The sequence below is a fragment of the Solenopsis invicta genome, chromosome 14 (assembly GCF_016802725.1).
Source record: "Solenopsis invicta isolate M01_SB chromosome 14, UNIL_Sinv_3.0, whole genome shotgun sequence".
NCBI lineage: Eukaryota > Metazoa > Arthropoda > Insecta > Hymenoptera > Formicidae > Solenopsis > Solenopsis invicta.
In genome coordinates, this window is record NC_052677.1 from 10,476,599 (window position 1) to 10,500,954 (window position 24,356).

The following is a 24,356-nucleotide window of genomic DNA, read 5'->3' on the forward strand; positions in this document are numbered from 1 at the left end:
CTTACGTATAAAATTAATATATAAAGAACTTAGTGCATATAAATTCGGTATTCGACGATCAAGAGCGCTTCATTATCGAAGACGAGCGCTACCTGTGATTCTTCCTTGCGTCAGTTCGCGCGAGCTGTCTAAATTGTCCTTTCATAAGTTCCCACTGCGTCCACCTGTCCGAACTGATGCCAAATTCCTTGCACGTCTGCAGGAAAGCTGGTATACACAATTTCAGATAGTGATGATCCACAGTGGGTAGCAGATGGTGCAACGAGTGCGAGCCGAAATTCGTGAGCGCTAGGAAGAGCGAGTCGTCGATCACCTCGCGATCGCGCACAGCGTCCAACTCGAGCAGACCCCAGTCCAGGTCATTCCTTAGAGACGTTACGATTATTAACGAAATTACAAAAAAAATTAATTAATGAGTTCTTTGAGATAGAACAAAAATAGTATGCGATTGAAAAATTAAGATAATTATATTAAGATTGGAAGTAATGCCATATATTAAAAATTAAATTGCAAATTAAATCGTGATTAATTTCAATTAGCACTAGATTTGAAGGTAAATCAACATATATATTTTTTTAATTAAATTATTTTAAAACAATTAGTAATTAGAAAATATACTAAATACTTGTGTTTCCACACTTTTACTCGCACTGACTGTCACTAGCCTAATTTCCAATTACTAATTGTTTCACATTTTGAGAGTCCTAAATTAATTATTTAATCGTTTTTTAAATAATTTTGAATTATTTTTCAAGAAAGAGGAAACTAGATAGAACTGATAAAAAAAGACTCAATAATTGAAAAGAGAAAAAGGCGGGCAATGTGTAACCTGTAGATATCGCCGTCGTGGAAGATGTCAGGATGATGATGAGCCGCGTTGAAGCCGATCAGACCGAACAGAGAGCTGCTGACTAGCACCATTATTAGCCACAGTTTGAGAGCGACGAGAATGTTGGACGTTATCAAATACATCGACAAAGGTAGCAAGAGCGGTACGACATCACGAAATTCAAGGACTCCATACTCCGTGATCGCTGAATAGTATCTAAAAATAACTAAATCCTTCAGCGCGAGAAACAGAGTTGGCAATCCATTCGGCGAATTTCTCGTCAACCATTGCGATATTGGAATTAAAATGAAGTCAGCAGATTTTTAATTAAAATTAAATAAAAATACAAGCAAAAGATCTTTCTATTAATTTTACTGAAAGGGCATGGAATGGTTACTTTACCGTTTCAAGCCTTCGTTGATGAACAGCAGCATCCAAACGATAGGACTGACAATTTTGCTTATCACTCCCGCTAAGTAGGATTTATCGTTACGAGGAAACCACTGCAGAAGCGGCTCGACCACGTAGATCTCGTAATCCCATAAGGTGTTTGTGTACATGTGGTGGCTCATCACATGTGAGACGCGCCAATTTTTCGAGGATGCCATGCTGAGATCAAAATAATACATGCGAAAATTGTCTCTCATGTGGAAGTAATTGTGCGCTGCGATGGTTGTCCACGTCAGAAAAATGCCTGGAATTAGCGTCAAATAAACTAATTTATTAATACGTTCGTGATTAATCATCATAATTAACATAGAACTGATTAATTAATAATTAATTGCTCGCAATTAATTATATTAATGATAATAATATTGATATGCTTGCAAAACCTATTGCTATTTTTATCATTTTTAACGCAAATAATGTTATTTTTATTATTAACTGGTAATAAATGAATATCTATAATACAATATCGTAACTTACGGTAAAATAAGATTTTTACTCTGGCAACGAATGAATGTTTATGAAACATTTATTAAAGCGTTTATGAGATAAGAATACGATATGTTATAAAAACTTAATTGTATTGTAATAGCTTATTTGGTTCTCTATGTTTTCTAATTTAGCTTCTACTTTAATCTAGATAAGTATGAATTACTGGACTGTAGCCTTTTGTGTTTACGCATTGTTATAATTCTCTTACGTATATTTATCTAATCTCTTTATCATGTTGCATGCAATAAATGAAGTTAAAATTAAATTGAATCAAATTTAAATGGAATTGTTTATGACTGTTTGATAGACGTACGAAAAGTGTTGTACATTTTCGTAATATTTACAAATTGTTTATAAATGTTTGAGAAATGTTTTATTAAAAAAATGTTTTATATTTTCAGAATGTTGCAAATGTTCAAAGGGTGTTTTGCAAAGATGTTTTGCAGTTTTTTATTTCTATCGGATAGTTGTAAACATCTCTTTAACAATTTCATGAATAAATTTTACACTTAAACAAACATTTTATAAACATACTATTTTTGCCATGGTATTTTCAACGCCATGATTAATTTTTCATTATAATAAATAACTTTATGAATGCACTTACCAGCAAGGACGATAATGACGTAAGAGTGAGCGAAAGCGGCCGCGAGACTCAACGCGAAGGTTGCAGTCACTAAAGAATCGGCTATGAGATTCGTTGTCGTGGACGGTTTGTGAAAATCCACGCCTTTCAAAGCCTCGACCGCACGATTCTTAAATGATTGATAGAATCCGTCCGGTAGGAAGGTCAGGGGTACTGATCGCGGAGTCGTGGCTTTGCGGATGTAAAATTTTGGCAGCAGCTGTTCAGCCTTGTTTGTGATGTGGTGGCTCTATGCGACAAAATCAAAACATAAAAATTTTGAATCTATACATGAATTAAAATTTAAATAAATTTTTTAAGGAATAGTAGATCTATTCGTGTTACTCTAACAATAAATTATTATATCTCAAACATTTACTGCTTGAAATAATCTATAAATAACTATTTTGTTCAATTTTTTGAAGTTTCTTGTTATATTATTGTTTTAAATCGCGAATTTCAGCACATTCTGTATACAAATAATTGTTATAAAAATAGTTATGGAAATGTTTATGATAAGAATAAGAATGATAAATTGAAAGTACAATGAGACCGACGCTTTTAAGCAAAAATTGACTGATGATAACAGTAACATCCAAAATGATTAATTCTGGCTTCAATTCGATACCACAAACAACTCGGTGACGTCTGTTCCTTTCGTCAGCCGAAGCCATTCAGGTCCACCCGGATGCGATTTTGCAAAGGCTTCTAAATCGTAGAGATTGTCGCCGATTCTCCATAATCCTTCGGCACCGTCTATTTTTCTTCTAGCCTCGAGGAACCCTCCCGCGGTTTTCGATACTCCTCTCGGTAGATGAGCTAAGCCAGGCACCGTGCTGTTTTTCGGCATGTTAAGGGTTTTTTTTATCTCGCCTGCATAAATGAAACACAGAAGTTCGATAATCTGACTGTGATGGACGAATTTATCGCAGTAACTTTTACACATGCGCAAGTATAATATACGTTAATTATGTCTACATAAACTTTTTATGGATTTGTCACCATAAATTCTATTCGACTTTTTTAATTTAATAATTTTGTAATTTAATAGTTCTTTAAATTTCAACTTTTTTCTAATTTTTTTTATTTTAATTTTAATTTAAGTTTCTATTTTCAGTCTTACTTTTTATTCTACTGTAATCTTGGTTTAAATACCGAGAAAAAATTTTGTAAAAAACCCAAAATATTTAGTCCAATACGATCAACTAAATATTGGATTGATTGAACAATTATTTAGTTGCACAAAGAAATATAGTTTATTCGTATCAACCATATTTAAATCTTTTAACAACAAATTCATTGAATCAACTCAATATTTACGTATCAGATTAAATATTTTAGTTTTTTAACAAATTTTTTTAATATGTACTTTTTTTAATAAAAATAATTTTTTTACTATTCTCGTAAACAATTGGCAAAATTTTATTAATTAAAATCATAACAGAAGTTTACTCTTCACTAACTTGGCGAATTTTGGACTTCATACTTTGCTCTTTCGCTCTACATTTCGCTATTCTATTCTCTCCAATTAAAAAATAACACTGTAAAACTAATGAAATATTTCAACAAAATGTAATCGATCAATATAGAAATATGAGAGATATATTGATAAATATGTCGTCAAATTTAAAAAAAAAATTAGAGGAGCTAGAAGTGCAGCTTGATCAAATCTTACCAGTTTTGAAAAACATGATTAACTCGACAAGAATCACCGTAAAGTGATAGTATCGAATGTTAAATTAATTGAAGATTTTTTTTAATGATACTCTGTACGCAAAAAATATATTTATAACGTTTATTAATAACGCATCAACTTTATTCATAAAAAACAATACTGTAAATCGCGTTATCAACGGCCAGAAATGTTTTCCTTCATCGTTCGACACGAATAACTTAATGATTCTGTGTTTAAATGGTATACCATTTAAAGAAATCATGTTTGAGTTTTAATTAATAAAAAATTATAGCAATGTAAATTTTTTAAAGTTAAAGCAATTAAAAGTTGACAAACCCTTAAATTTTTAAAGTTTATAAGTACTAAATAATATTACATGAAAAGAACTCATTCAGATTATAGTTTGGAAAGATAAATCGACAATTATTTTTGGAGAGATACCTAATTGTGAAAGAGGCAAGACAATATAATATATTAATCACAGGTAGTAATAGAGAATGTCCAGTAAATTTTCGTGACGCGACAATCTTTTTCTTAGGAGAAAAGAAATAATTTATGAATTATGTAGCTTTTTGTGAAAAAAATGACTTCATGACACTAGGATCATTTGTTTTATCTCTTTCACTTTTCTTTCTCGCTTTTTCAATAAAAAATTATAGCAATGTAAATTCTTCAAAATTAAAACAATTAATAGTTGTTAAACCTATAAATGTTTAAAGTTTACAAGTACTAAATAATATTACATAAAAAGAGCTCATTCAAAGTATAGTTTAATTGAAGATGAATCGACAAATTATTTCTGGAGAGATAATTGTAAAAGAAACGAGACAATATAATATATTAATCACAGAAAGTAATACAGAATATCCAGTAAACTTTTGCAACGCGACAAATTTTTTTTTAAGAGAAAATAAATAATTGATAAATTACGTAGCTTTTTTGAAAAAAATAACTTTATAAAACTAGGATCATTTGTCTTATCTTTTTCATATTTGTCTCTCCAGAATTGTTTCATCACCAATTCATCTTTCTAAACTATACTATGAGCTCTTTCCATGTGTAATATTATTAACTTCATAAAAATTTAAGTGTCCGTCAACTTTTAGCGGTCTCTGACCGTCAAGGTACTTTTTCTATTAAATTTGAAATTTATTACTTGAATTTAAATAAATTGTAATAATGGAGATTCATACCGATTTGTATAAAATGTAAATAAATCAAATGCCTTCACAATCACACAGCTAAATTTTCGTATTGAATTTTACCGTGTGACGTTATATACTTTTTTAAGTTTGTAAAATTGCGCGCCAAATAAATTTTCGTTTTTTAGGGAGGAAAGGTCATGTAACCTGCTCTAAAAAAAAGCTGATTTTTATACATTTTTTTGTGGTACAAGACTTTTAATGAACTGTCCATAACTTTTCTCACATATTTCTTATAAGGATTACATGCACTTTCCCCCTTAACACACAGTTATAAATTAAACAAGAATTGGTAATATCAGACGCAACTTTAAATATTTTTTTGCTTTCCCACTCTTCAATGTACACGTACGTATAAAAAGACCACTCGAGAGGCAAATCGCTTATTCATTTATTGTTTGAACACAGAGAAAGAATTAATAGAATAAGAGTTAAGTTTCTTAACAATTTTACAAATAACTGCATATAACTGGATAGAAGTGCATTTGCAACGGTGTAAATTTTTATTTAAATTATACAAACGCTCACTATTCGCGAGCAACATTTAAATTTCAAAAAACTGACAATTGAAAAAACTCTAAATATTAAAATAAAAAAGATATCGCTAAATATCACAACCTATCGTAAACTTATTTTATCTAGCAATGCATTTTAAATGGGAAAAAATAATTGTCATGCTTTTAAAAACAGTACAATGATAATGCGCTAATTTATTAATGAACTTTCACAGTTGTGTAGATCTTGAAATTGTGATACAAAAAAATGGCTACGACGAAAGCACAGCTTAATTCGAGACACGCACATGATGAAGCTCACTCGAGAGCAAGTTCAATCGACGCGTTCTTCGCCGGAGCGATAATTCTTTTAACCGGTGCAACGGGATTCCTCGGAAAAGTTCTTTTGGAAAAGTTGCTGCGCTCGTGTCCCGTGGCCACAATTTTCGTTCTGATCCGTCCGAAAAAATACAAATCCATCGAGCAACGTTTCGAGGAACTGCTGAACGATTCCGTAAGTATGCATTGTATATGCATGTTCTACAGTTCACCATTAGCCTCTCAATGGTAAACTGGATGGAAATTTCTAATGAAAATTCAAGAAGAATTTTAAGCCAGGGCAAGAACAAATTGACCATGCTGTAGGCGTATTCTGTAACTCTTAAGGTGCGATTTCACGTAGCTATAATATCCAGATATTTACCTCTACTCTACCAAAATTTCCCATAATTTTCTATAATTCTTTATAAATCCCCATAATTTTGGTAGAGCGGGGGTAAATATCTGGATATTATATCTATGTGAAATCGCACCTTTAATGACAGCTCGGTATCGTCACATTGCCGTTGCGCAGATTTTCTTCCGCGCAACGTAATCATGGTATAAGAATATATAATATATATTCAATTGTTATTAATGATGTAGCACATATTTTCATTAGTAATGTAAATTTTATATTTTAATATATTAAAATTTATATTTTAATGTTTTAAAAATATAAAATACTTAAATACTTAAGCGTATATAACAGCGGCAAATACGAGTCAAGCGCGGTGAACAGTGCGCAAAAGAAATCAACAAATAATTATGACTTTTGCATAAAGTGAATTTAATTACCATGTACCGAACTCGTATTTGCCACTTTTATATACGCCTATATTTACATTTTCGCAAGTTCCATTATTTTTTATGTAAAATACTTAATTTACGTATTATACACTTTTTTAATCAAAATCAAAAGAAGCAGAGATGTAATAAAAAATAAAATACACATTGTGTAATATAGTATTTTTGAAAATTGTTGAAAATATTTATTCGGGAAAATACTATACATTATTTTTTGGTTATTCTTAATAAACATATATATAAAACATTTTTAATAAACATAATGCGTTTTTCATTATCAGTAAAACACGTGCATTTAAAAATTATCCCAAAATTTAAAAAAAGACCGATAATACGATTCATAAAATTATAAATTCCATGTTATTTGAAAAGAAAAAAAAATAGAAATATTTATTAATAAAAAAGAAAAAACAAAAATATTATAAATATGTTACTTCAATTATTCCACACATCTCCTTCTTGGTGATCTTGCAAATTATCTTTTTCCTTTCTTTCTTTGTCTTTGAAATAATTAATGTAATATTAAGTAAATGTAATATATAGTTACACATATAATACGAAATTGTGAGGTTTAAAACATAAAAGTACATGATACATCAAATATTTCGAATATTTACATTAAACATATTTCAGAATTAAATAAATTAGCTTTTTTTATACAATAATAAGTAAAGTTGAAGTTATTTAACTTTCAAATTATACAATAAACATTACTTTGGCTGACTCAAATTTAGAAGCACTACTGTGTGGCACTTGTATAACCATCAAATCTTTTTTAGTCTCATTTTGGACTAATCGTCTTTTATGTCTTACTAAAATTAGAGACTTATTTTTATTCACATTTTAATATAATATAATCTATAATATTTATTTTTCATTATCAGTATTTATGTACAACATTATAAAAATCAATGCAAATCATTAAAAAAGTACAAACTTATCTTTAATTAGATATTCTTATAATGTTTATGTATTATATATATATAATTTTATTTTATATATATTCTTTACGTACAATAGTAACAATCAACTCTAATGTAACTGAACTGATGTAATCTGCTATTTATGATTTTTAGGTTAATGTATAGGTCGCAATTCACGCCATCTATAATTTGTTAAATATGTATCAGCTACATGATTGATACATTCACAATTTTATGAATATATGCAATGAATGGTGCTGTGCGAGAAAGCAATGAAATTTATTTCCTTTTTTCACAAAATATTTGATAAAATTCCCGAAGACAACAAATTTGTTACCAAGCATTGGTTTATAACAGAATAATAATCACTCAATCTAATTATGTTTCTTATTGTCATAAAACACTGTTAAATTTTAATTAGCACTTCAAAACTAATTTTTCTTTTTCGGGTCATATTGACATAGCGTACATAACAACCAGAAATTTTAGAAAAAAAAACGATAAACTTTTTTAAGCTTTCTTAATCACAATAAAGTTTTCAAGATATAAAACAAAGTCATGAAAGGTTAAAACACTCACGTGTCACATAAAAATGTTACAGAGAAATAAGTCATTTCAGGTCAAACAGACCCGAACAGACTAGCAGGGTTAAAGTATGTTAAACATTAAAGAAAACTGCAAAATATACAATTAACATTGTAGTGAAACCAGTTTCAACTATTAAGTCTTCTTCAGTGGCAATTTACAAGATTACTTAATTATAAACTAAACAATTATACAATTAACATTATGGTGAAACCAGTTTCAACTGTACAGTCTTCTTCAGTCGCAATTTATGAACTTACATAACTATAAACAAATCCCTTTCAATGCAATATTGTATACTATAACAAAGTAAAAAGTAACGAAAAACATAATATAATAATAATAATAATTAAATCGACGTATGTTAAATTTAATAATTTTGATGAAGTAAAAGAGCTGACGAACAAAAGTTTTTGGAAAAAAGTTGCGAACGTCACGTAATTAAACTTATCTGAATGATTTTGCTTTTATTTGTCTTGCGTAATTCTCTATCTCTTTTATCAGCTCAGCGTGTTCACTGTCTCAACAAGAATATTTTTTGAAAGCGAATTCCCAAAATAGGATTGAAAGAAAGTAAGATAATTTTAACAATTTCATTGAAACTTAATTAAATTTAAAATTTCAATTTTTATGACTATTCTTATTCTAAAATTATGCTAAAATTTTGCTAAATTTTCTTCGCTATTTTTCCTGTAATTTCATATATTTCTGATTTGTTCTGATTTATTTTTCGATGGAAAAATTATTATGCTAGATAGAGTGATTCCAGACAACTTCTTCTTAGTAAAGTACATGGTACTCAAAGTAAAATCGTCAATTAAATTTCATTTTGGAAATATTTTATAATTTTCATTTTTCCATAGTTTATAATATAGAGAAGATGTGCTCTAATATATTGTATATTGAATTCTACGCAGCGAATTGTTAATTTGTAATAAAGTTTATATCGGTTAAAAACTCTTTGTTAGTATGGTATGATAAACGAGACTTAAACTTTGCATCGCGATATCTCCGCACGTAGGGCACGGAGAGAAACGCGATCGCGCCTTGCGTTATGCAACACGCGAAGCGAAGACAGACCGAGCGAGTCAGCGAGTTCCAAGTACACGAGATTATCAGATCTCAGTAACCAATCAAGCTGAATCGATCAAGTTCTGAGTAGTCTCAAACGATAATTTAGGTAAAATGGCATAATAAAAATGTTTTTATAATAAAAAAACGCTTCGCGTGTTGCATAACGCAAGGCGCGATCGCGTTTCTCTCCGTGCCCTACGTGCGGAGATATCGCGATGCAAAGTTTAAGTCTCGTTTATCATACCATACTAACAAAGATTTTTTAACCGATATAAACTTTATTACAAATTAACAATTCGCTGCGTAGAATTCAATATACAATATATTAGAGCACATCTTCTCTATATTATAAACTATGGAAAAATGAAAATTATAAAATATTTCCAAAATGAAATTTAATTGACGATTTTACTTTGAGTACCATGTACTTTACTAAGAAGAAGTTGTCTGGAATCACTCTATCTAGCATAATAATTTTTCCATCGAAAAATAAATCAGAACAAATCAGAAATATATGAAATTACAGGAAAAATAGCGAAGAAAATGTTTTTATTATGCCATTTTACCTAAATTATCGTTTGAGACTACTCAGAACTTGATCGATTCAGCTTGATTGGTTACTGAGATCTGATAATCTCGTGTACTTGGAACTCGCTGACTCGCTCGGTCTGTCTTCGCTTCGCGTGTTGCATAACGCAAGGCGCGATCGCGTTTCTTGATTACGTTTGTGATTTGTTCGAGTATCCCCATTCATCCTTGACTATGTCTGCCAGCTTCTCGGCAATCATATAGATTGGTATGTTTACGTGCGCCGATACAATCTCGGGCATGATAGAACCGTCTGCTACTCGCAGTCCTTCAACACCGATCACCTGCGTATCCACAAATGTGTAAATTATAAATCAAAAGTGTGTGCGTATGCGTTTGAATCATTGTAATATTTGTTGCAAATTTGAGAATAAGTTCTCTACAGTGAGTCTTTTAACAGATACCTTTAATCTAGGATCGACGACAGCAGTTGGATCTCCTCTCGGTCCCATCTTGCAAGTACCAGTAAAATGGTAGATGGTGGTAGACAGTGTTCTTATCGCACACTCCCAATAATCGTCAGAGTCATATTCGTAATTTTTGCATCCCGGATAAGTATCATTCGTCAATCGTGAATCAAGCATCTGCATTGTTTCTGTCTGACCGACACTTATTGCAGCTCTAATGCCAGCTATCATTGTTTTAACATCTTCCGGGTGGTCAAAGTAATTCGGGACGATCTCGGGTTTAACGTTAATGTCGTTGGCCAGTAGTCTTATTCTTCCACGACTCTTTGGTTTCAACAACATCGGTAGTATGGTCCAACCGTGACCGCCGACATATTTCTGCCACATCTGACGTATTCGATGGTTGATACCCATTACAATTGGAAGAAAATGATCTGTTTTTAATCCAGCACCGATAAATAGCAGTTCCATGTCCGGCAAACCATCGCGTTCCTTTAGATTCTTGGTGTCGATGAAAGCGAGAGCCTCGCACGCACCCGGGAGTGTAAATGGTCCTGAGCGCTTGTTCAGGAAGTCTCCCATATACGGATTAGTGGGCTGTATCATGTCGAACATTTCTATACCTATCGGATCATTCACTGTCCACGTTAGCCCGCCGAAACCCACGTGATCCATCAAATTTTCACCTACCGGCAAGTCCTGAACAACGTTTATGCCGAGCTCGCTGAGATGTTTAGCCGGTCCGATGCCGGACAGCATCAGTAATTGTGGTGATCCAATGGCACCCGCGCACAAGATCACCTCTTTTCTCGCAAACACTTGGATAACTTGACGATGTTTGATCAACTCTACGCCAATCGCGCGATTCTTGCGATGATCGATCAGCACTTTTCTCACCGTGCTATCGCGTGTCACGTGAAGATTGCGACGATGTCTCGCAGGATGTAGGTAAGCTCTGTTGCTGCTCAAACGACTACCATTTTTAGTCGTAAGCTGCAAATACGAGAAACCTATCATATTTTTCCCGTTATAGTCCAATATCGGATAACCCAGCTCCTTGCCGGCTTTCAAGAAGGCCTTTGCCAGTATCGTATGGAATGGCGAGTAAGAGATATTCACCGGTCCCTTAGTTTCGTGATAAGTAGTGTCCGATTGGAGCTCTAAGATATCCATTGTCTCCAGCTTTTTAAAGTATTCCAAGACCTCCTTGTAAGACCAGCCTTTATTCCCCATCTCAGCCCATCGATCGTAATCTTCGGCGCCGCCTCTGGTTGCGATCATGTAGTTCAGCACACTGCTGCCGCCCATCACTCTTCCTCTAGGCCAATTGCAACTATTGTCACTCATACCGAGACAGTATTTGTAAGACGATTTTGTTTGATACTTCCAGTTAATATCATTGTTTAGCTGGAGCAAATGAACGAAAAGCGGGAGGTCCATCAGCAAATTCTCGTTAGATCCAGCTTCGATCAACAACACTTCAACCTGATAAATCTCACTTAATCTCGCAGCTATCGTAGCGCCAGCCGTACCGGCGCCAATTACTATAAAATCGTACTCGGCTCCGAATTGCAGATTCGCGTCCGGTATCTCCTCATTTCTATAACGTTCGCCTTGCGCCAGAAATTTCAAAATTCCGATACCAAAATCAAGTATATTTTTTAACTCGTGTCCGCTCAAATCCTTGCCGTAAACACTGTGGTATTGTTCCGGTCGCGATTGCTCGATTGCCCGACAAAATGACACGATTATGCTCACGGCAATGAAATAAAAGAGTCTCAAACCCTTGACCGACATATCGAAGAGCGAATTGGCTGTTGAACGCGTCTCGAGTAGCGCACGATAATGAAGAAACGAAATCGAAGCAGCTATATATACCTTCGTGGATGTTTGTTATTTTCAAGGTGCTATGTATTTTCCAAACATACTAAACAGCTACAATTTAGTATTAAGCAATAAATATTACAACGCTATAAAAACAAGTCCCATATCTAATCCAAAATACATGAATATGTAATATTTGCTCGGGCATTCTTAATGCGATTCTCGATTTCGACTCTAATTTATTGCAGCGCTATTTTTTTATATTCACGCTCTTACATTATTAATGTGGTGGCAAACTTATGAAAATCTGCTTATTGTTTTTAGATCGATCTATTCTTAGAATACATTTGCAATATTGTAAATATGAGATGAATTAAGACTGCTAAATTTGCATAGGGTAAAGTCGGTATATACGCCGTAGCTATCGAAAATTTAATTTACTAAGTATTATTTACTATGTTTAATAAATAAATATATGTTTACTAAATAAATTAGTCTAATAAAAACTTCATACTGTTTACTATTATAAAAAAAATTTTAAGTACGAAATATTTCTTTTCTTATACTTGAAAAAAAAACTTAAAAAACCCTTGCATTTTTGTCATATAAAATAAGTGGCGGGATTTCCGACTACTCACCCGACTGTGTAAGATGCACGGCGCATCGAAATTTACAAATAATATTTTCGGATATGATATAAAATAACATAATAACTTACAAAATGTGTTTATAAAGTTTATTAGGGAATAAGAACAGTAAATATGTATTCAAAGTAATAACAATGCAATATTAAAGAAATTAATATGCACAGACATCAACAGAGTGCGCATTGTGTTCTCAACATAGTGCTCAACATAGAGTAAGTGCTGCTTTCCAATCACGCAGTGTCTGTATTACGGCATAAATCCCGTTTGCTGAAAAGGCCGTATATCCTAAACAAATGGAATATACAAGATATCAAACTAAATAAAGAATACAAGAGCTATGCACTTGAATCTTGCTTGTATTTTATCCTTTATTATCGCTCTACATTTACATATCATGAAATAATCATTATGCCTTTTATATTTTCTACAGTAATTATTTTACGTAGACGGTAATACACGATCGCGCTACTTCTACGTGAAAAAATTAATTCAATTTACGATATTTTCGTTAATATTAACAATAAAGAACTGTAATTACAATACAATACTAATATAACATAAAGGCACATAACAAAATAGTTCTGAGCAAACTATCTTTATTTCTGACTGCTGCGGCGTACATTCCCCCGCGGCGTAAATACCGACTTTACCCTAATTATAGCAAACAAAATATGGAATAATTTGCATTAAACGGATGTCCAAATTAATGACTAACAAGGAACATTCACGAACTCAAATTCAGAAAATTCTGAAATTTGTTGTACACATAAAGGTGTTTATCTATAACACAAAAATATTTTTTGTTCGTGACCGTTTTATTAAAGTGGTTATAAGTTTACTTCAATGAAGTTTGCATACATATTCCTGATAATTCCATATAAATATTCCCGACATATTTCGACTAAAGTCTAACTACGACAAACAAACTGAACGGTTGTAAACGATTCAACATACAGAGTTATAATTTTTCATCATTGCGATTAATTCTGGCATATATTGACGGATGTCCTGGATTTCAATATCCTGGATTTTTTAAATACTAATGACTTGGAATGGACAACGGTAACTGCTACATCCGGTGAATGTGCGAGGAGACTTGAATAAGACTGGAGGATCTGAATAACGCCATCGACGCTGTTTTGTGTAATTATTACACAGTTGAAATTGCGGACTTTAGAGCGAGTCATTTATAAAAATTTTATGTATACATGTTTAATGTAATCAGGACATAATTAACGTCCGATATGTTATGTAAAAGATTTTTTAGTTTAACGACTTTGAAGAAAATAAGGTAAGATCAAAACATGTCATTTGGATTTACATTTATGTATGCAAACCTCATTGAAGTAAACTTAGAACCACTTCAATAAATTTGCTCGTTAATTCTTATATTCACTTTTATTTTGTTATTTACATAAACAAGCTGGTCTTATTGTCATTATTATTTTATTATTTCATTATTGTTATGATGTACTAATTTGCATTCAATGCTCTTTCATAATACGCAATTAGCATACGTATGGAATGAATTCATTCCACGGAAAAAAATCGAGCGCGTGAACAGGTTCGCATAGCGTGCATATATAGTTATTATTTTTTAAGAATGGTACATCGGAAAGACATTTTATTATATATGGTTGAATTTGTATAAAAATAAGCATTTAATTCTGTCATTAAAATATTTAGAAATTTAAAAAAAACAAATGTAAAGTGGTGGGAAAAATATAAAAAATAATTTAAAAAAATTTTTTTAAATTATTTTTGTAAAGTACTCTTTGAACCATTTAACTTTTTTTTATTTCTTTTTTATTTAGAACATTTTTTTCTATCCCTCATATTTTCGACGATATTGACTTGGAAAGAAAAAAAACCGACTATTTTCAAAAGGGTTTTTTATCCCCTAAAACTGAAAACGAGCACGAACAAAAAATATTTTTGTGTTATGGATGAACTTCTTTATGTGTACAAAAAATTTCAGAATTTTCTGAATTTCCGGATTGTTCCTTGTAAGTAACGTCTATGAAAGTGTCAAATAAAATAATCGCAGGAGGCTGATGAGAGTGTGACGCCGAGAGTGTGAATCAGTGCGCAGGTGTTATTGCTGCTCAACAGAGTTTATTTTAATCCGTTTATAAAAGTAATACATGCGATTTAAATAAATAAAACTTAAATATAAAAATACATATTGATGAAAAATCTCACGTTCTCAATCTTTTTTTGCCTATCAACTTTTTTCACCGTGAAATTTATTGAGACTTTTATTTAGGACGTCAAGGATAACAACATAATTCAACTTCACTTTCAGCTAATTTATTGAATGCTGCACTGCAAATTCAATACATTTCTTTTTTCCACACATGCAGTAAAAAACATTTTCATCTTACCTATAATAAAAAAGTGCATTGCATCATCAATCAAATTTCTTAAAGTTTATTATGAAACAAAAAGGAAATAGTGTCTTTTCTGTGACAGATTTTTGACAGGATACGATCAGAGTTCCCAAGTACCTTGAAGAAGATCTTCCCCGTGAAAGGCGACGTGGGCCTGCCAGAACTAGGACTTTATTCCGAAGACAAGGATATGCTTTTACAGAGTGTCAATATTGTGTTCCATAGCGCGGCCACCGTACGTTTCGATGAGCCGTTGAAAATCGCCGTTAATCTGAACATGATGGGCACCGATCGTATGTTGGACTTGTGCAGGCGCATGACAAACCTTATTAGCGTTATTCATGTCAGCACGGCCTATAGTAATGCTGATCGACGGGAGATTGAAGAATCGATTTACACGTAAGTTCCTCTAGTTGCACGTGTGACACTCATACCGATGGTATGATACGACCGTGTTTATCTCGAGGCCACATCTTCAAGAACAAATTATTTCATCGCGAAGCGTTTCACATTGCTAATACACATTGTTCCACATTGTTAATACACTAAGAAAAAAAATTATCAACTTAACTAATTATATTTATAAATAAATAAATTGAAAGATATTTATAATTACATTGAAAAATTTAGTCAAGTTAACAATTTTTTTATAAAATATATGAAATGAGTTGAATGCATAACATACTTGAAATAATTAAAAAAAATAACAGATTAATAAAAATAATAAAATGTTAATGTTAAATATTCGTCAATTAATGTAGATCTAATCGATAGAGGGTCAAAATGCGCTGACGGCAGAAAGCTTATTATATTCAGCATTCAATCAATAACGTGTTATATTATTATCTAAAAACTTTCACACATAAAAGAAGGTGAGAGTATCACATCGATATCGATAGACACATCCGTTTACACACATTAAAATGTTGAGAATAAAAATATACTGGTCGTAGATACGATTGAAGCGTTTTTCTTCAAGAACATCGTGTCCGATCGAAGCAAAACGAATCTGGGCTATAATTATAAGTGCAATCAGTACAACAGCATTTCTTGTTCTCAACCTCGCTATGACACGAGATTCAAATTGCGAGTATATTTTTTTTATTAAATACAGGAATGTGAATGAATACGATTTGTATTTTATAAGCAATTTAGCTTGTCTTTCAACGCAAAAAGCTTTTGAAACCCCTTTGAAGGTTTGCTTTAAATTATATATATAATAATTTATTTTATAACTCTGTCCTGATTTCTGATGCTTTCTGATGCAATTTATAAATTATTTAAAGTGTGTTTAATTCGTATACTGCTAATGTTACAGTACGGAGGTGAAGCCGTATACGGTGGTCGATATGTGTGAAAATTTGGACGACGAGACGTTAAAAATTATAGAAAAGAGATTGATCGGGAAACATCCTAACACGTACACGTTTACTAAGAATTTAGCGGAGCAAATCGTGATGACTAAAGGAAAAGGTCTACCGATCGTGGTTGTACGGCCGAGTATAATCGGCGCGGCAAACCAAGAACCATTTCCCGGATGGATTGACAACATCAATGGTGTTACAGGTACGACATAGTTAACTAAACAGAATTTGTTTGTTAAAAGTCTTAAAAGGCAGATGTAAAACCCACTTTTCATTTTGGGAAGTAAGGAAGACGTGTAAGAAACTATAAAATAAAGTAAATAAAATAAAATTTTTGTTTAATGAGATAGACAATATTTTTCTTTGTTAAAAAAAATATCTTTAACCATAAAATTGAAATAAAATTATAACAAAAATAAAATCGAAGTAATAAACAATATTACTGTCCTAAATAAATAATTAATTAATAATATTTGTGAACCCTTGCGTAGTGGCCAAGATTTTCATTTTAGTAAATTATTTGAAATAAAAGAGTAAGAGTACATCCACGGCTATGTGATAAACACAAATGATTGACAAGTCATTGTTAGAGCTAAGTGCTGAAATAATGATTCTTGTTTGATTTTACATACAATTTGTAAATCGTTTGAACAGGGTGCCATTATTTTTGGTTTTAAACACAGTTTTTAAATTGCACCAGAAAAATAATCTCGGAATTAAGGGAAATCGTAAAGATAGTTGGCCTTAGTAATATTAAATTAATCAATTTAATTCCGTAATATTATTTTCCTGATTCAATTTAAAAGTTGTGTCTGAAACCGCAAATAACGGCTCATAGTTTAAAAGAATTATAAAACATATATAAAATCAAAAGAAACATTATTTTGGCATTAAAATTTTTTTTCTACATTAAAAAAAATTGTAAGGAGGAAAAAGCTCGCACAAACCGGTATAGACTGTTATTAAAAGTATTTCGATTATAATGTTGTCATGTGTGTTTTGAAATGTAATACTCAATAAAGTTTTACAGTTCTTATTAATATTATAAAACATTTTTAATCGTTTTTAAGCATTAAAATAAGCTATTTTTTTTATGAGAAAAGGGAACTCAATCCATTATATTTAATATTATTGAAAATGATTTTTAAAGAATATGTTTAAAAATTTGCTGATTGGGTCACAAAATTAAAATACTTTCATTTTACATTGATATTAGCATGCATACATATACTATATATCTTACTATTTGACAGGTATAATGACGGCGATTGCTCAAGGTACTATTAGAAGTATCGTGTCTAACGCAAATTTAATGATAGATATTGTACCCGTTGATTTCGTTGTTAATACGATGTTATGCGCATGTTGGTATAATTTTGTGCAACGTACCAATACGCTAAAGGTTTATAATTGTATCAGCAGCACAGTGCATCCTATTACGTGAGTATAAAAAGTAATAAACATAATATAAAACAATAAAACAAATAAATGTATATCCTACATAAAACATGAAAAGCATGTAGAAAAGAAGTAAAAAGTTTAAAATATTCTTTCAGAAAATTTTATAAATTTAAAATATAAAATATTCTTAAAAATTTTATGAGCTTTTTTTCACCAGAATATATGAGCAATATTGAGTTTAGACAAAATGTCTAAAAATTATCTAGATAAAGGTCATATAAATTATTTGTAAATCTTAGTTGAGGTAAAAATAATTAAATTCTAAATTTATCTTGATAAAAGATAAAGAATTATATATTGTGTTATCTATTTTAAGATAATATCGCTGAACCAAAATATTTTATGATATAAAAATAATAAAAATATATTTTTATTTATAAGTCTTTATTTTTTAAAAACAAGAATTTTTCAAATTATTTAATTTGACAAATAACGTTTTTTTTTCATTTAAATCAATAAACAAATATATATTAAAGTTGAAAAACATAAAAAATATATTAAAAAACCGGAGAAAATTCTTCGAAGGATGAATGAAAATTTTATACGGGTAACATGATAAAAATATGTAATATTATAACGACTGGCAGAATTAATTGCAAAAAAAACCATTGTTTTCAAAACACTTACAATTTGATTTTTTATCATTATTTCAAAAAATTCTTAGATAATTTGAAGAAAGTAACACTTCTTTTAACTACGATAAAGATATGTTGTGCAGTGTGCGTGTGCGCGCGCGCGTATTTGTGCGTATAAATAATATATATATTTTATTATATTCTAATAACTTAGATAAATATAAGATAAAATTATTTCTTCAGCTAGACAATTATCTAGATAATTTTATAAATAATAACAAACATTATGTAAATGTATATATATGTCTTACTAGATGGAATGAATTTGGATACTTTATAAAAAAGTACTGTACAGAAGTTCCATCAAAACACGTGATGTGGTATCCAGATTTCACATTAAGGACAAACAAATTTATTCACGCCATCGTTAGGGCTACATTGCACTTTCTACCTGCATACATCCTAGATTTTATATTAAAAGTCCGAGGCTACAAACCCATGTAAGTATCTTTCTTCGATTTAATCATATAAAGATTTTATTTGCAATAATAAATATATCATTTCCTTCTAGAATGCTGAAGATAATCAAACGGATCGACCTCTCCGCCCAAACCGGAGAATTCTTTTCGACAAATGAATGGAAATGGAATATCAGCAACATGACGACATTAATGAAAGTTGTAAGCGAGCAGGAAATTAGTAGAAACTTTGAAGTCAACATACAAAATGTGGATTGGGACATGTACTTACAACGGTACATATTAGGAATCCGTAAATACATCTTGAAAGAAAATCTGGACACTTTACCTTATGCTCGAAGTCGATTAAACAAGTAAGTATTTTAATTTCGAAAAATAAAAAAATTTTTACTAGGGTTACAATTTTTCTTAGAATTTTTCGTATAATTTTTCAGACTTTTTATGCATATTTCAGAATTTTTCAAAATTACTATAATTTAAAAATTTCTCTCCTTTAAACAGATCTACGAATATTTCATAATTCACATATATGAAAAATTTTGAGGAATTGTGTATATTTTTTTCAGTATTTCTGGAAAGTGTTTTAATTTGTAAAATAAATTCAAAGAAAAATTTTTCACGAAAAACATACGTTGTACAAGAAATTAATCGATCGTATTTGTGTATTACAGGTTGTACTGGATGCACCAGTTCACCAAAACACTCAGTATCGCAGCGTTATTAGGAGTTATCAAATACACATGTCGGTAATATATCATCGAGTCTGAATCGCGATCCGCACGATCCATGAAACCACAGAAAATACAGTGAAAGGAAATATTACGAGAAGGAGCAGTGAAACTTACGCTTCGATCAAAAATTAAAACCTGGACACCTTGTCAAATACTAATATATTAACTAAATCCAATATTATAAAATGTTTAAGGAAAAAAAATATTTTAAGAAATATATTGAACGCGAAGAATAAAACTTGATAACCTTATCGCTGTTAAATAAGAAAAGCAATGAGAAGAATTGAATACGATAATGTACATAGCTTACGTCAGCGATTCGGATAGGTACGTGGCTTATTGTTAGAATATGTTGTAAATGCGAATAGAATTAAGAGTAGGACAATTTTAGATTTGTAAGATATGTGAAAACGATTACGCAAAGCAGATTTGAGATTCTTTAGTATTTAAGTAAGTTGTTATATTTTTAGTTATTAGTATTATAAGTTATTATATTTTTTTAAATTACTATAATTGTTATATTTTTTTAGACATTTAGCAGCGCCAAGTTTTTGTAAATAAAAAATTTTTTATTTTAATAAAATTTTTGCAGTTTAAATGCAATTCAAAAAAATATTTTCTCCAGCTCTTTTTCTTCTCACGAAATATTTATGATATTTTATTTATTGGCTAATACTACGAGATAAGATTTTCGACAAAAAGATAAATATGATGCCTGAATATATGTTTATTCCATAATTCGTTCTCGTTTCGTCTTAAGTATTGTCTTAACATGATAATATGATTTTGTAATTGATTTATGACTATTTGTTTTCACTTTCATTTAAGATAATAATAGTTCAGATAAAAATCTAAAAAAAACTTTAATCGTAATTTGGCATTTTTGTGCCTATATCTAGATCGAACATTTAAATATTGGCATGTTTATGCAGATTAATTAAGAGTAAACATGTTTCTGCAATAATAATAATAGGAACAACAAATTACAAATAATGCAATTATATCTTATAAGCGTATTATTTAAACAATTATTTAAAAAATAATAATTATGATTTATTAATTGTTAAAAAGCAATATAATTATAAACATCTAAAATAATACAATATTTTCAATGTTTGTTAATAAAATGTGCGTATATAACATTTAATATCATAAAGTTTTAAAATATTATACATATAAGTGTTTATTAATATATACACACTGTTTTTAATATTATACAACTTGTTTTTACGCACAACATCCGGCACGGCTCTTAAGCTCGTTTTTCCCATTTTGAATCGTTATTATATAACCGTTAGTCGTTGCAAAATAGTAAAGTCAAAAGTTTGTTTTTTCCATTACCGTATTTATCACCATATCAATTTTTCACATACATCTCAGAAAATAAATATTAAGCATGTATTTTCATTTGCTTGAACTTTGTAATCGTGCAAATGTGTCCCATCACCATTATCTTATCATGTTTTTACTTACGACGTAATGCATCGATGATATTTTCTTTCATTTGCAACGTATCCATATTTTCGGTACATAGAACAGTTCTTGTTATGATTCCTTTCAATCCAATCTGCAGTTTATTCTTCACTAATCCGCTTACGGAGCTAAAAGTTGTTGCTTGAGAAAAATATCACGTCTTATGCATTGTGGAAGGGATACTAATGATCTGCACTCTCATACGTACACTCTCGCTGTACAGTCACTAATGATCATGCTGTATTTGATACTCGTGTTGATATCATTGTCTAGCAGCACAACAACGCAGAACGCTATATATGCTGCGTTAATTAGCCGCGTATTATAATATATAAATAATAATGTATAAACGCATTTAATAATGTCTATGTCAAAAGGTGCAATGAATTGCAGCTTTTTCTTAATAAAATGTAGTTTAAATGTTAATCATATTCTTTTTGTAGATGCTCTTTATGATGAAAATATTGTTAAAAATATCAGATTTCTTATAAAAATGTCTTTAAAAGACTGTGAAAAGGTGAAAGAATATAAAAAAAATTCAAATAACAATAATTGTTAAGCTAAATCAAAGCAAAAAGAAAAACAAAAAATAAGACCGAGTATATTAAAGCAAAAATTGGGATAATCTAAAATTATTTTGTGAATCAACCGTAAACCAACTGTAAAATATTCTACGGCCGGTATTCGTGATCCATTTTTATTTTAAAACAGTCTTAAGTATAAATATTTTTAAAACTGTTAAACTCTGTGATTTACGACATGGTTTATGGTTTATGGTTATTTGCTTTAAGTTGATGCATGTATCGAACAAGATTATAAATTTGATTTGGATGATTTCGGTTTGAAACGGACACAGATTTCGGAATGGCTTGGAAAAATTTATATTAAATTCTTATCCAAAACTTTCACCAGAGTAGTCCATTATATATACATATATCACTAAGTTATATGTATAGGGTCACTACACCAGTCAATAAACAAACATAAAATAATATTGGCCTCCATCATTATTAAACATAAAATAACTTAATACAATTACATTTTTAAATAAAAAATTACACATTTTAATAAAATCTCCATGAAAGTTAGATTTCAACAATATCAATTAATTTTGCAGTTTATTATTTTGACGTATTAGTATCATTTTAATAGTTTTTTTAAACAGTTATTTATTGGCGACTGTTCAGCGACTGGTGCAACGATCCTACATTAATAAGTATCGCAGTAGTTTTCCAAAGATAACCGGTTCTAATGTTGCCTTAAATTGCCTTGAATTTAATAATCAGCTGTGAATATCGGCCTACATCTAATAAAGAAAATTCTACAAGTTAAAAATGATTTGAGTACCAATGGTCTGATAACTTTTTACTTGCACTGTACGAGATATCTTGCCATTATATAATTATTTATTAAATAAAAAATCTTGCATAAGAAAAATACGTACATAGGAAAAATACAGCAGAAAACACCTGACGATGGCGCAATAAACAGAGAATTACAGAAGCACAGCGGCAATACCACCGAACATCACGATCGAAATGAAGGGAACTGTCTCTTTCGAGAAGCAGCAGTAACTTTTATAATGTGTATATACGGAACCAGTACTGATAAGCCAGTCAGACCAGATTGGACCAAATCAAGAGCACTCACACTACGATTCCGTCTCTCGAAGCAGCGCAAGAACAAATATTACATATAAATTAAGGTGCTGAAAATGAAAAACATGTGAGCCTTGAAAAAACGCTTTGCGGTCGTACTGTTGATGCGATTTGTGTTCTTCATTTGCATTATTTCTATTCTTGCAAAAAGATAGATCATGAATAATAGAAATAGAAGAGCTACGAAAAACAAAGATTGCGAGAAAAACTCTACGATTTATTAATCAAAGAAACTAATTATGCGGAATAATATGTTTTTAGTAATAACGCAATTTTTTTCAATGCTGCTCTCTGATGACATTCTTCTTATATAGTAAAAATAAATCTTAGGTCAAGATGCGTATTTCTTTCTAAAGTCACATGATGACTTGTTATTCGCGGAGTATCTTCTTATTGCATTATTTTGTCATGCATGCAGCGAGTGATCTTTAGAAACAAGAGATAATATATCATCAATAAAACGAATATTAATTATTTAACAAGAATATTTTTAAATAAAATTGATTTTTTCTGCATTTATATATATTTTATGCTATTATAATGATGTTTTTGCGATTGATACATAAATGACGCAGATCATTATACATGTAGACGTAAAAACCGATTACGCAGAATGTCTAAAAAAAGATTAAGATTAAAATTGATATACAGTTTATTAAAAGAAAAGAAATTGAGTAAATTAAAAAGTTTATATAGAATCATATACATAATTATAGAAATTATATGAATGAGAAAATGTTGTATTATAAACTTATAAGAAAAACAATGATTTAATAGCCTAGTTGTTCTCATGAGTTTTATAACTCTATACAATCGCTCGATCTTGGCTTTTAATTTATTAAGCGTTACACAATCTGATAATATTAAATAGAAGCAAAATAGAGCTCGAGGTATATTAACTTAAATAATATCTGAAAATTTTTTTTCCACTTTTTCAATATTTCCACTTTTCAACAAAAATTTTAAATTGTTAATTTATAACTTTAAAGTATTTATAAACATGATGTAACAGAAATTTTTATAAATTTTATTTGCAATACTAATTGTACTAAACATTTTCATATTTAGCATATTCATTTCCTTATAAAAATATAGTCAAACGCGTTATTTCGATGTCAATTTGGGCATGAAATCTTGACAAGTAAATCTGTAATTAAGATTTAGTTTGAGGGGTGCTTGAACGTGTGGTAACCCAGCTAGTGAAGGCAAGGTCGTGTGGTGACCATCTACGTCGTTGTTTCTGGGTTACGCTAAAAGCAGTTTCTTGAGAAGTAATTAATGAGTAATA

The 24,356-nt window shown here is 30.5% G+C and overlaps 3 protein-coding genes and 1 long non-coding RNA gene across 5 annotated transcripts; 2 read left to right on the top strand and 2 right to left on the bottom strand.

Annotated features, from left to right (window-relative positions):
- Positions 1-3: 3 nt before the first annotated feature.
- On the bottom strand, positions 4-13,068 carry LOC105201285 (cytochrome b5-related protein). 2 transcript variants are annotated; one of them, XM_039457632.1, is made up of 7 exons: positions 10,464-10,584; positions 10,195-10,343; positions 3,022-3,266; positions 2,376-2,643; positions 1,232-1,523; positions 830-1,045; positions 4-365 (listed from the first exon to the last, which is right to left on the bottom strand). In XM_039457632.1, exons 2-7 carry the CDS (start codon positions 10,223-10,225, stop codon positions 89-91), a joined length of 1,329 nt encoding a protein of 442 aa, XP_039313566.1. In that variant the 5' UTR covers positions 10,226-10,343; positions 10,464-10,584; the 3' UTR covers positions 4-88. The 2 variants fall into 2 exon arrangements, with proteins under 2 accessions (XP_039313566.1, XP_039313565.1); XM_039457631.1 differs by lacking the exons at positions 4-365; positions 830-1,045; positions 1,232-1,523 and having other exon boundaries at positions 2,631-2,643; positions 10,464-13,068.
- On the top strand, positions 5,908-6,447 carry LOC113005307 (fatty acyl-CoA reductase 1). The gene has a single exon (XM_026140707.2). It carries the CDS (start codon positions 6,033-6,035, stop codon positions 6,333-6,335), a length of 303 nt encoding a protein of 100 aa, XP_025996492.1. The 5' UTR covers positions 5,908-6,032; the 3' UTR covers positions 6,336-6,447.
- Positions 13,069-15,294: 2,226 nt separating the features above from the next.
- Positions 15,295-20,652, top strand: LOC105201292 (putative fatty acyl-CoA reductase CG5065). Its single transcript, XM_039457086.1, has 7 exons — positions 15,295-15,299; positions 15,421-15,726; positions 16,646-16,893; positions 17,945-18,131; positions 19,042-19,227; positions 19,299-19,559; positions 19,878-20,652. Exons 1-7 carry the CDS (start codon positions 15,295-15,297, stop codon positions 19,954-19,956), a joined length of 1,272 nt encoding a protein of 423 aa, XP_039313020.1. The 3' UTR covers positions 19,957-20,652.
- Positions 20,653-21,405: 753 nt separating this feature from the next.
- LOC120359601 lies at positions 21,406-23,152 on the bottom strand. Its single transcript, XR_005576377.1, has 2 exons — positions 22,855-23,152; positions 21,406-21,679 (listed from the first exon to the last, which is right to left on the bottom strand). It is a non-coding gene; the product is annotated as an uncharacterized LOC120359601 (long non-coding RNA).
- Between the last annotated feature and the right edge of the window lie 1,204 nt (positions 23,153-24,356).